General features: G+C 49.2%; 2 protein-coding genes and 1 long non-coding RNA gene across 3 annotated transcripts in view; all 3 read right to left on the bottom strand.

The window, feature by feature from the left end:
- Positions 1–119: 119 nt before the first annotated feature.
- TAF13 (TATA-box binding protein associated factor 13) lies at positions 120–2,198 on the bottom strand. The gene is made up of 4 exons (XM_035540330.2): positions 2,034–2,198; positions 1,844–1,922; positions 1,622–1,719; positions 120–756 (listed from the first exon to the last, which is right to left on the bottom strand). The coding sequence occupies exons 1-4, from the start codon at positions 2,133–2,135 to the stop codon at positions 586–588; spliced, it is 450 nt and encodes a 149-aa protein (XP_035396223.2). The 5' UTR covers positions 2,136–2,198; the 3' UTR covers positions 120–585.
- A 1,190-nt stretch (positions 2,199–3,388) lies between these two features.
- Positions 3,389–8,080, bottom strand: GTPBP8 (GTP binding protein 8 (putative)). The gene is made up of 7 exons (XM_035540328.2): positions 7,757–8,080; positions 7,543–7,641; positions 6,928–7,058; positions 6,568–6,667; positions 6,031–6,149; positions 5,485–5,609; positions 3,389–4,871 (listed from the first exon to the last, which is right to left on the bottom strand). Exons 1-6 carry the CDS (start codon positions 8,078–8,080, stop codon positions 5,525–5,527), a joined length of 858 nt encoding a protein of 285 aa, XP_035396221.1. The 3' UTR covers positions 3,389–4,871; positions 5,485–5,524.
- Positions 8,081–8,089: 9 nt separating this feature from the next.
- LOC118244898 (uncharacterized) overlaps positions 8,090–10,951 on the bottom strand; it is a 127,267-nt gene continuing 124,405 nt past the window's right edge. The window contains exon 8 of the long non-coding RNA XR_004777693.2: positions 8,090–8,530. This is a non-coding gene — a long non-coding RNA (uncharacterized LOC118244898). The remainder of the gene's footprint in view (positions 8,531–10,951) is intronic.

The following is a 10,951-nucleotide window of genomic DNA, read 5'->3' as shown; positions in this document are numbered from 1 at the left end:
CTTACGGTAAAAGACAATAGGGCTGTGTCTACATGGACAGAACCCCAACGGGCACTTACGTACTTTAAAAAAAAAACAAACCAACATCATGCACCCTTGTGTGAAGTGATCAGTGTAAGTTTTTATGAAGAAGGAGCACACATAAACTCTTTTATTCAAGGAGTATATACAGAACAGCCAGCAGAACTTCTAAGAGTTTGGGCTAGAAAACTTGGTATGTCCATTTAACCAAAATCCATTTTTGACGTTTCCTGTAAACAGAATACCTAGTGATAACCAAAATAGAGAAAAAAAAAAAGTCATTAGCCCTCTAGGTGTCTGATTCATCACAGTCCTATTTCAAACAGAATTTTCCCCTTCAAAGAATCTTTACAGCTCATTTCTTGAAGTGACAGAATAGTACAAAAAGCATGCCACATCCAGTCGGGTAACATTCAGCTGCCTGAACACCTGTCAGAAGGGGCAGGGCCAATATCCCTCAGGGATGGGCTCCATCCCGAGTGACCCCTCCAAACAACACGTGACATTCCTTCCCGCTAGGCAGCAGGTGCCCGAGACATGCCCCAGAGCAGGCTGCGCACAGAATCAGGATCCGTAGTTTGCTTCATCAAAGGCCTTTCTGGCTCGTTTCAGTTCTTCGTTCATGGTCAGGAGGTCTTTAACCCTGGCAAACTTGCGGGGATCCTTGCGGATTAGAAAGACGATGTCTTCAACTTGTACACGCCCCTGCCGTCCAATTGACATGGCCTTGTGTGTCTGTAAGAGGAAGAAAAACAGCATTCCTCTGGCCGCTGAGGTTTTTTTCAGCTCTTTTTTCAGCTCTTAATACCACTTTATTCCCTGGCATTTTCATAATCAAGAAGCTGGCAATTTCAGGATCTGGGCACCAGTGTCCTAGTCACAGAACTGCTAAGTGCCGTCACTCCCGCTGCACAAACTGCTCTATACATAATAGTAATGACATCAAGCTAAACCCAGATCACACACAGGAGGGGACGCCTGGTCTGCAGAGTGGTTGAGGAACAATATAATCAAGCAGAATTGGCATGCAGTGTGCAGTACCTGTACCAAAATGCAGTTTAAGGCATTCTGAGCAGGGCAGGCAAGACTAACCTTTCAAGAGAAAGGGGGTCTACAAACATTAATATATTTTTTTTTAAGCCACAAGCTTTCAGACAGTATCCAAACATTTACAGCAGCAATGGCTTCAGGCCCCAGAAACCTGCATTTATTTTGTTGCATGGAATTGCTTTTCCACCTATGTAAAAACATTGAGAAAACCTAAGTAGATAAGCTTCTGAGGTTGTGCTTTGTCTTTTGTCGGCTGTGTGTGTAGTGATGCCACAGTCAACTGCAAAGTCAGCTGTGGATTTTTTCCCCCTACAACACTAACTGCTACTTAAAGGTTTCAGCACTGTTCTAAGCCCCCACGGAGCAAAATGCATGAATTTTGTCTCTGCCTTGGAAGAGCAAAGTCTGAGCTGAGGTTTTTCCTGGTAGCACCTGAGCTTTTTGCCTGGGGCAGCGCAACGATCGGGTCAGAGGCGCTACCCTTCAGAAGGCTGAGGCCTTAGCGAGGACGCCCTGACCGTGCTGCCCGCGCTGCCCGCAGCCGACTTACCATCTCCGTGATGAACTCAATGACCAGGTCCTCGAGGATGTCCACAGACTCCGTGTAGGGATTCTGGTCGTCCCCGAACCCGTACATCATGCACCTTACTGCGGGGAGACGCGAGGCGTGAGCCTGCCTCGCCGGTTCACGCTCCCCGACCAGCGCAGGGGCTGCCGGAGGGCGGCAGGAGCCCCCGGCCGCGGGCAGGCGGCGCCCCCCGCCCCGACTCACGCTCTTTGGAGAAGAGCCGCTTCCTCCGGCCCTGCCCGCCGTCCAGGCCTCCGCCGCCTTCCTCCGCGTCCTCCTCGAACTGGGCGCACACAGCGGGGGAGAGGCGCCGTCAGCGCGGGGGAACCCGCACCCGGCCCCGGCCCCGGCCCCGGCCCCGGCCGCCCGCCGCCCCCCGCCCGGCCCCGCTCACCGGCGCGTCCTCCTCCTCGTCAGCCATGGCCGCCGCCCGCCGCTCCCGGCCGCCCCAAGCAGCTTCCGCTCGCCCCGCCGCGCCCCCGCTGGCGGCCGCCATCTCGTGGCACGGAGGGCGCAGCTCTGGCCCTGTCCGGGCGGGAGGTGCCGCTGGTAACGGGGTTGCGGCGGGACAAAGCTGGCTGCAGCAGGCGTCTGCAAGGCCCGCAGCATTTCTGGCTCCTCTGGTGTCAGCGGGTGCTGTCTTCAGGGGAGAAGCTGTGAACTCCCGCCTCGGGGCGCACCTGGGCTCTCGTTCCCTGCTTCATCCATCCTTTTTGTGTAACCACCTCCCAGAGCAGGCAAACCCTCGGCCTCCTTGCCCGACACGTGGTTTGATGTGTGGAAAGGTACAGGGTAGGGTTTGAGAGATCCCTGCTCTGACACCAGCCCCTGTGCCTGTCTAGGGGCTTCGGTGGGGAAACCAAGCCATACGCAAGAGTTTGGGGTTGGGCTGCACAGGAACTTGTCTTGGGCCAGGAAGCGGACCAGTTTGGGGATTGCAAAGAGAAGCCAGAGTAAGGATTGTTCCAGTGCTAACGACTATAGCTAATGAAAGCAAAGAGCTTTACCAATGCAAATATAATTGCGTTTAAGCCTGTGGATTCCTATGCTGTGGATGCAGGGATGCTATGAGCATTTTTCAATTTCACAAAACCAGAAAGATGCTGTAATTCTTCCAGATTCAAGCTGTGTACTTTTAAGATGCAGATAAATTACTCTGGGGTAGATTTGGTGACCCTTCCCCAATCTGTATATGACCCTCAATATTGGGCTGTCAGATTACAGGATAATTGGGGTTGGAAGGGACCTCAGGAGGTTAAGGTGGCTTTTTTTTTTTCTTTTTTAAATTTGTATGAGTGGTGTTACTCCTGAATGACCGAACAGAAATCCTTCACTACCATCTCCATTAGCCCAAAAGTGGGCCCAACTGTCCACATCCCCATAGTGAAGGGGGTGCCAAGCATGTTCCAGATGTCATGAGAGGGGAAAGCAAGCCTTCTTTCTTTAAAACAGGGTAGTTTTACCGGCTGTTCTTGTATACTTGCATAGGAGGGCAGACAGCATAAGGCAGACAAAAGATTCTTCATTAAGCCAGAGTTTTCAAATCAAGGAATAATTTGATGTAGAGACACTACTGTGCCAGACTTGTGAAGACAGCCTAGACCTGATGCAGTAGACAAAGAAAAATGAGAGGTACTGCTGAAAGACCAGAGGATTCTCAAGGTGATATCCTTTTTCTTAGAAGCCAGTACTCAAAAACCATTTCTGTACACAACAGGTACAGACAAGGCCAAGGCCCTTGGCCCAAGATTTAATATTAAAGTCCAGCAGAGGACTTGATTTTATTTACTTATCTTACCTGCCACAGGGGCACTAGTTCCTACATATAACAAACTGATGTGTGTTCTCTCTTGCAAGTGGCTGAACAAAACACTAGAGTTTTTTCAGTATTTGAGGCATTCTTGAATGGGAATCTTTTGGCCAATGCAGCAGAAAACCCAAATATATCCAGAGGTAAAGCTGTTTTTTCAGGATAAGACACTGCGTACTGTCTCTAGTATGGCTCTAAGAAACTGTACGACCTAGCTTCATGTTGGTGCCCCTGTGGACGCCTCATGGTAACCCTACACAAATTCAAGGATCATAGGGTCTGATTCCGTCTGCTGCCACTTTAAAGCACTTTTATTTTTACAAACGGACTTACCAGGCATACCTGATGTATTTAAATAGTTAATAAAACACTTCTTAGCATTGTAACGGATTTTGCTCTGAAGAGAGACTAAAACCAGAAACGTGCTTTCTTTTACCTGTACCCATTAACTGTACAGGCTTATTTTTAGAGGCTCCTCAGTCAAGACTGCGGCCTCGAAAATTATAGCCTTGACTATATTGATGTTTTTGAAAGATACTGGTTTTAAGATACCGTTTTTTAAGACTTGCACATAATTCCATCTGTCTACACAGTACTGTATTTACCCCTAGGATCAAACATCCCGCAGGCTGGTTTGCTGTGGAACACTTTTGGATTAGAGGTAAAATATCAGTGAACTACAGGCTTGACCTCTGCTCTGCCATGGAAACTAGAGATACACAGCTGTCTCCTGCATTCCTCACACACTGCCACTTCCTATGTATGTGCTGGAAACAGACCTTACTTCATTCAAGTCTAATCTGAGCGTTACAGTAAATTCTGTAAACTAACAAAATACTAGAAATCCCAACCTTCTAACCCTTAGTGGTTTACAGAACTATTCTTTCTCGAGAACCGAATATAAGTAACTTAGACAGCTGCATACACACAGTTGGCAATCTTAAGCCTGGACAAGAAGAGTGCCAGAGTTTGACACAGGCACTTAATAGCTTTGGTCTAAATTCCCTTGTACAACTGCTGCTATTTAATGGCAATCCTTCTTGCTGATTCCGTACCTTGTAACTAGCCAGCTCTGGTCTCCCCCCAGTCAGGTGCTCTTAGCCCGGTACAGCTGCTGTGGGACCCCAGAACTGTGCTTCAGCTTCCAGGGTAGGGCAGATTCATAGAGTGGACTCGTCACTGGCAACTCGTCTGAGCGCAGCTGCAGAACTCCGTACGGGATTTAAAACAGAAGGTAGACACAGCGCTGACTGGTGGTAACGGGCAGAAAGAGAGACTCCCCCTAGGTGTCCATTCATCTATTGCACTGCTTCAAGCCGACAGCAACCAAGAGGCAGATCCCATTAAATGTTTCCTTTCCTGTGTCCACCTGGAACAGGGACAAGTTGATGGATGCAAGCGAGGCTTGCTATAATGCTGAACCTACAGAATGCACAATGCAGAGGAGTTACAACAGCAAAAAATTACAAAAAGTTCCCCAAAAGCCCCTCACAAACAAAGTGTTGACTATTTCCACTCGACATAGCCTTAGAGCAGGCAGAGTGCCCGCTTGCTCATTTTCAGTCCCCGCTACATAAGCTGAGAGATGTAAACCTCAGGGTATCATTCAGTTCAACGTGACAAGTATAGTTTGCTTAATATTAGAGCTTTAGTTTTTCCTTGATACAAAGACATTCAGTTTAGTAATGAGATTACTAGACTCTCTCTGGTATCCTAACTACAGCAGAGCTTATGTATGCAGTGATAGCTTTTTGAACATTTACCTGGAGGGAAAGGAAATGCTGTATTAAAACCTAGCTTGTCTTTGGAGGTTCTGATTTTTTTTTCTCCACACAATCATGTAGGTTTGTAAAATAGTTTTAAAGTACCCTGGATTAATTCACAGTGCAAAATTCCTGAATTGATGAGTTTATTAAACACAAAACTTATCCTTACAAACATTAATTTATCCAACATCTTATACAAATTTATCCAGAAATAAACTTTAGTGCTTTGGGTTATTTACAATGAAAATATAGACCTGTAGTTTTGGTACCTTTTGTTCTGGATGAGCTGAGCAGATCAGGAGCCAGTCTTCAGCTGTCCTCTACAGTAGGCAGGTTTCCAGTAACATGGGCTATAAAACACCTTAGCAAGTGGATTCCTGAGAACTCTACAGAACTGTGGAAACAAAGACACGGACATTCAGTCCCTGATGCTGCGTTACATTCACGTACTACAAACAAGCTCAGCCACTGGCTGTATTAAATTACTTTAAGGTTGTACTGCACTGGGGGGATGTAAGCACTTCTACAGTGTAATCAGTTATGGCTTGCTGCTGTTAACACAGCTCCAAACAAATTGACAAAGCCTGCTATCAGGCAGCATAGGTACTGCTGCCCTTCTCAGCACCCTTCAAAGCTGAGCTCAACTCAGGTGTAGAGGATGGGGAAGAAGGAGGGGCGTTCCTGTGCAGGTAGCCCACCCGTCATCCTTGGGGCACAAGGAAGTGTCATCTCTAGTGCAGACAGACCCATTTTAGGTAGCTTGTCCAGTGCAAATCATCACCTGAAAGCCAACAGCAGCAACAAAGAAGCTTTACCTGACCAGGAATAGTTGAGGAAAGCATCCTTGAGTTTTCTCCTTCACAAACTCCTGGATTCCCAGTACATTCTTTAACAACAGTCCCTTGGAAGCTCGGTCAATTTTTGTTAACACCATCTGCACAGATACAGAAAGGGAAGATTGAGACAGGAAAAGAGGATTATTTTGCTGCTATGCTGGAACATCTTGCAAGGCAGGCTGAAAGCTCTGGGTCTTACCTAATTGGGAAAAATGGTATAATACAGTTCACCAAAACACTTCCATAACCTGCATAAGCTGTGGACTTTTTCAAATTCCTTGATCTAAGCACTGGAAAAAGCATTCATTTAATAAATCAAGAAAAAAGTCCTTCAAATCCCCCCAGTCATACTTTAGACGTACGTTACTAACAATAAAGGTGGGGTAGAAGGTTTTCTACTTAGGTAGGACAACTTGCAAAAGCTCAGGTAGAGGGTACATAGCTTTACAGATTACCTTTAGCATAAAACTAACACAAGTTTTTGTTCTACCTTTTCGAGAACAAAGCATCACTTACCACATAAGGAATCCCAAACTCTTCCAGCATCTCTACTGCAATATGGTCTGTTTTCTGGAGTCCTACTACACCATCAACTAATAGAAAAGTCCTCTTCAAGCTGTCAGAAATACAGGCAACATTAATCACCACCGTTGTATCATCTTACTGTGCTACTTCCAAATTCATAACCATGAACAAGTAATGTAGGATTTGGGCCATGCGTAGTAACTGAGAGGTCAGCATAGAGCAGCACCTCCATCTTTTCTGCATTACCACTGAAAGCAGCCACCTCTGCTGCATTTTTCCATCCAGCCCCACGATGCTGCATATGGGTGTTCAGCTCTCACTGCTGAATGGAGGTGCAGTTAAGTTCCTTACTTCTGCCGTTCCTGCAGGTAGGCCTCCACCATCTCCACAAAGTCTTGTGGGGCACGGTAGCCATATCCTGGCATATCCACCAGAGTAAAGTACTTCCCGACTTTGAAGAAATTCATCTTCTTTGTGTGGCCCTGGGGAGAGGATTTAAAAAAGGAAAAAGTTTGAGACAAAGGGTTAAGGTGTTGCTTTAAGCAGTGGAGTAGGAGATGCCCCACAAAGTATCTCCGTACTATACCCTACACCCCAGAGAATGCTGCAAAAATGCTACCGTTGCTTTAAGTTGTTGCCTCCTTTTAACAATCTCATATGGCTCTGTCCTTAAAATAATGGACTAAAAATACCTACACTCATCTCTGTGCCCGGTGCTTCCCAAAGGGCTTAACATCACAACCACTTGGCTTGCAAGACTTTGCTGCTTGCCATGTGTGCCAGCCCTGGCTGAGGTGCTAAGCTGGACACTTTCCACCTCTTCCTTTGGAAAAGCCAAGCCTGTGATGGCTGTGAGCTGGCACACCCCCATCACTTCATGTTACTCAAGCCCTTGTTTCCTTCACCCTTCTTGCCCGGCTTAGCATCGGCTTTTGACCAAGGGGAGGGAAGCAGAGCGGCACTCACCGGCGTTTTCGACACTCTGACCTCCACTTCTGGCGACAGCGAGAACAAGGCCCGGATCAGCGACGACTTGCCCACGTTGCTTCGGCCGACGAAGCACACCTGGGGCAGGAGGACAGAAGGGCAGGCAGTGAGGCTGTGTCCCGCACACCCACCCGGGCAGGAGGCGGCCACCGGCCGGGATCCCGGCCCCATCCCCGTCCCCCCGGGCCCCGACCTCGGGCAGGGCTGGCGGCGGGGCGTGCTCCATGCGCACGGCGGAGCTCAGGTAGGTGACCGCGTGGCCGGGGCCGGCCGCGAAGAGCCGCTCGGCGCTCCACAGCGCGGGCAGGCCGGGCTGGAAGAGGCTGGGGGCCGCCGCCTCGGCGCCGGGGAGCAGGCAGCGGGCCAGCCTCTGCAGCGGGAACACCACGGCGGCGCGGCGGCTTCGCTCCAGCCGCAGCACCTGCGACAGGGCGGCGAGGGGCGGCGGGGCGCAGCGGCCCGGCCCCAGCCTCGGCCCGCTCCCGGCCCGGCCGCGGGCCGCCCGCAGCAGCAGCATGGCGGCGGCGCGGCACGGCGCGGCACGGCACGGCACGGGGGCGGGCGGGGCGGCGCTACCCGGCTGCTCCCTGCGCCAGGGCCTGGAAGTCCTAAAAGGTGGTGTGTGGCACAGCTTTCCTACGGGACCCTGTAGGGCTGCTCGGCTCGGATACCACAGCGAGCAGCTCCTAAGGCCAGGAAGCCCCGCTAGATGACAAACAGGGCAGTGGCTGAGTGAGCGGCCTCGTAGCGAGCCCAGTCACAAAGCGATGAGGCAGCAGCTTGTGTCCCCCTAGAAAAGGCCAGCCGGCAGCCTGCGTGTTCCTCAGAGGTGGCTGCAAGCCTGTGGTAATTGGACAAGCTCCTGCTGAGAGGTGTGTGCTTCTTCACAAATTTGTGATCAGCAAAGGACATACTTTTTTGCTTGAAGAGACCAGTTTCTGACTAGAGGTGGGCTAAAGGTGAAAACCTAGGGGGGAAAAAATAATAAAAATAAATAAATAAATCTGTATTGTATATATCCTGGTCTCATGAATTACATCCACTTAAAATCTGCTTCCTTTTGCAGCAAGGTGGAGCTCTAATGCATGTAACTTGAGACAGACCGCAATCTCTGTCTGCTACGTGCATACTTAAAGTGCTACCAAATAAACATGTAGGGTGTATATATATATATATATATACACACACACACAGAGCACGCCTTTCTCCTGTCACCCCCAGTGATGTAAATAAATCATAGATGAATACAGAGATAAAAAGCAGAAGAATAAACATCTCAAGAACTAGTTTAGGTACACCACTAATGTTTTGTGGTAATTTAACAACCTAACTTAATTAAAATCTGCGGTGAATCCAGTAACAGAAAACCCACGCTGGCCAAAGATTATGTTTGTAACCATCCTAGTAGGCAGATTTTCACATTTTTAAGCTAAACTGTAACATGTGAAGCAGAGTGGGTGCTTTCAGGTATTTTTGCCCCAGCGTCCCACACAGCTCGCTGGTGCTGGCACTCCCCGTGGGGAATTCCTGAGGGGCCATCCCAAAGGTTCACAGACAGACAGAGCTCGCTCACCTGCACACACCCCAGGCGACAAACACCCTCGCCGTGGCAGATGTCCCCCTCTGTGTGAGCATGGCATTCCCAGACCTTTAGCAAGGCTGACCACGTTCAGGTGTGAAGGAACAACCTTGTTTGAGTTGTTCATTCTCACCATAGTCTCCTACTGACAACTTTTTCCTCTGTAGCCAGGTAGGTCTCCAGGTACCAACTCAGGACTGCCCTTTTCAGTATATGGGAGTTTTTGTGGCCAGGGCATCCAAAGGCCATCGTGTGACATAATTCAGCAGTACTGATGGCACAGAGAGGCCACAAGTCCAAGACTGCCCTTGTAAGAGTTGGCTCCTGCCCCTTGCAGATCTATGGCATGGTTGCTCAGATTACCATATTCTCTAGTGATCTGTCCAGAAAACATTTCAGGTGAGGATCTGAGCAAAATCCTTGATAATTTATAAATGCAGTAAGACTAGAAAGCAACACAGACCATCCCTAAAAGCAAAAGGACAGGCTTCATTTGGGACCCAGCAGCTGCTCGCTGCAGAAGGAGCATCTCCAGGCGGGTGCCGTTGCCCGCCTCGCCCAGGAGATGGAGATGAGAGCACAGCAGTGCGTGGCCTCTTCCAGGAGGCAGCCAGGAGGGTAAAGTCAGACCAAACTGCACCTGGCACATCAGTAGTTGGGGCTGGGAGGGCAGCAGGGGAGGATAAGACCCGCTGCTGGAAGCAGGGTGTACGCACAGAGCCTCTCGCGGAGATGTCTTCTGAGCTGAGGAGGCGGCGGCAGCAATCTGACATTGAAGTACACTTAAAACCAGTTCCAGGGCTGTGCTGGAGGCAGACAACAAGGCCAGAAGCTCGGAGCAGCTGCCCAGGACACGGCAGTTATGCTCTTACCACAGTATTACCATGCTGTGTGGCTCCAGCCCTAAAAGCGGACAGAGTTTGGGCTTCCAGAAATGCAAAACACCAGACACCCCCTACCTGATCTCAGCCAAATCACTAATACACAACCTTCCCACTTGCTTTTTGCTGCATCCACCATCTAGTGCTGAACTATGTCACCCAGTTGGGTATGGCTGAAGCTACGGTACCTCTGGTGCTGCAGGGATCTCTGCCTCAGAGAGACAAATGTGATCCTTGTGTCTCGGACCCACCTCTAAACGTGAGAAGTGTTTGTTGCATGTAAGCTCCAAACCACACAGCAGAAGCAGAAGCTGCATTGACCAAGATAACTGAAATTGTCGAAGTGAGTTTCGGAAAGAAAACTGCAGCAACAGCAGCCAGCAGAGATGAGGATTTCATTATATCACTGCTGTTGGCTTCTCTAAATATAAGAATTGCGATCACAGGATGCATGACTTTCCTTTTGAACTTACCCAGCTTTACCTTTGGGTCCCCAATGGGTGCTCTGCCTCTTCTCGGTTAACCTATACCTACTACCTGGAAGGGGGCTGGGATGTTTGCCTTCCTCCAGTGATTCTCTGGATCAGTGATGCCTTGCATCCATTTGGCCAGGGAACGGAGGCCTTTTCAGGTGGGCACATTTCAGCACGGCCATGGAAATGCATAAACCAGCTGTGCTTGTTGTTGTGGGGGAAGAGTTTTGTCTCCTAGAACAAGCAAACAGGCACCACATCACGTCAGCCTCATGGCTTCACAGTTTGGGGAGGCTAACACTGTTCTGATAAAATTAAGTTCAGTGCATTAATTTCCAGGGAAGTTCATCTTCCATCCAGAGAAAGTACCTTTGCTGGTATAAGACAGCAGTGTTATCACACAGAAAGATTCTACCTACCTATGTTCCCTGCCTGGAGGGAAGGAGGGATTGCCA

This window comes from Cygnus atratus, chromosome 1, assembly GCF_013377495.2.
Source record: "Cygnus atratus isolate AKBS03 ecotype Queensland, Australia chromosome 1, CAtr_DNAZoo_HiC_assembly, whole genome shotgun sequence".
NCBI classification, from domain to species: Eukaryota; Metazoa; Chordata; class Aves; order Anseriformes; family Anatidae; genus Cygnus; species Cygnus atratus.
Note: the sequence above shows the minus strand (reverse complement) of the source record. Positions and strands in the feature narration are given on the sequence as shown.

Excerpts from the sequence above, each read along its gene's own strand:
- TAF13 (XM_035540330.2), bottom strand. The coding sequence starts at position 2,135 with ATGGCGGCCGCCAGCGGGGGCGCGGCGGGGCGAGCGGAAGCTGCTTGG. Across the intron at positions 1,720-1,843 it reads GCGGCTCTTCTCCAAAGAGC|TAAGGTGCATGATGTACGGG; the intron begins GTGAGTCGGGGC and ends GTCTCCCCGCAG. Across the intron at positions 757-1,621 it reads TTGAGTTCATCACGGAGATG|ACACACAAGGCCATGTCAAT; the intron begins GTAAGTCGGCTG and ends TTCCTCTTACAG.
- GTPBP8 (XM_035540328.2), bottom strand. The coding sequence starts at position 8,080 with ATGCTGCTGCTGCGGGCGGCCCGCGGCCGGGCCGGGAGCGGGCCGAGG. Across the intron at positions 6,668-6,927 it reads TACCTGCAGGAACGGCAGAA|CTTGAAGAGGACTTTTCTAT; the intron begins GTAAGGAACTTA and ends TATTTCTGACAG. Across the intron at positions 5,610-6,030 it reads CCTCAACTATTCCTGGTCAG|TTCTGTAGAGTTCTCAGGAA; the intron begins GTAAAGCTTCTT and ends TTGTTTCCACAG.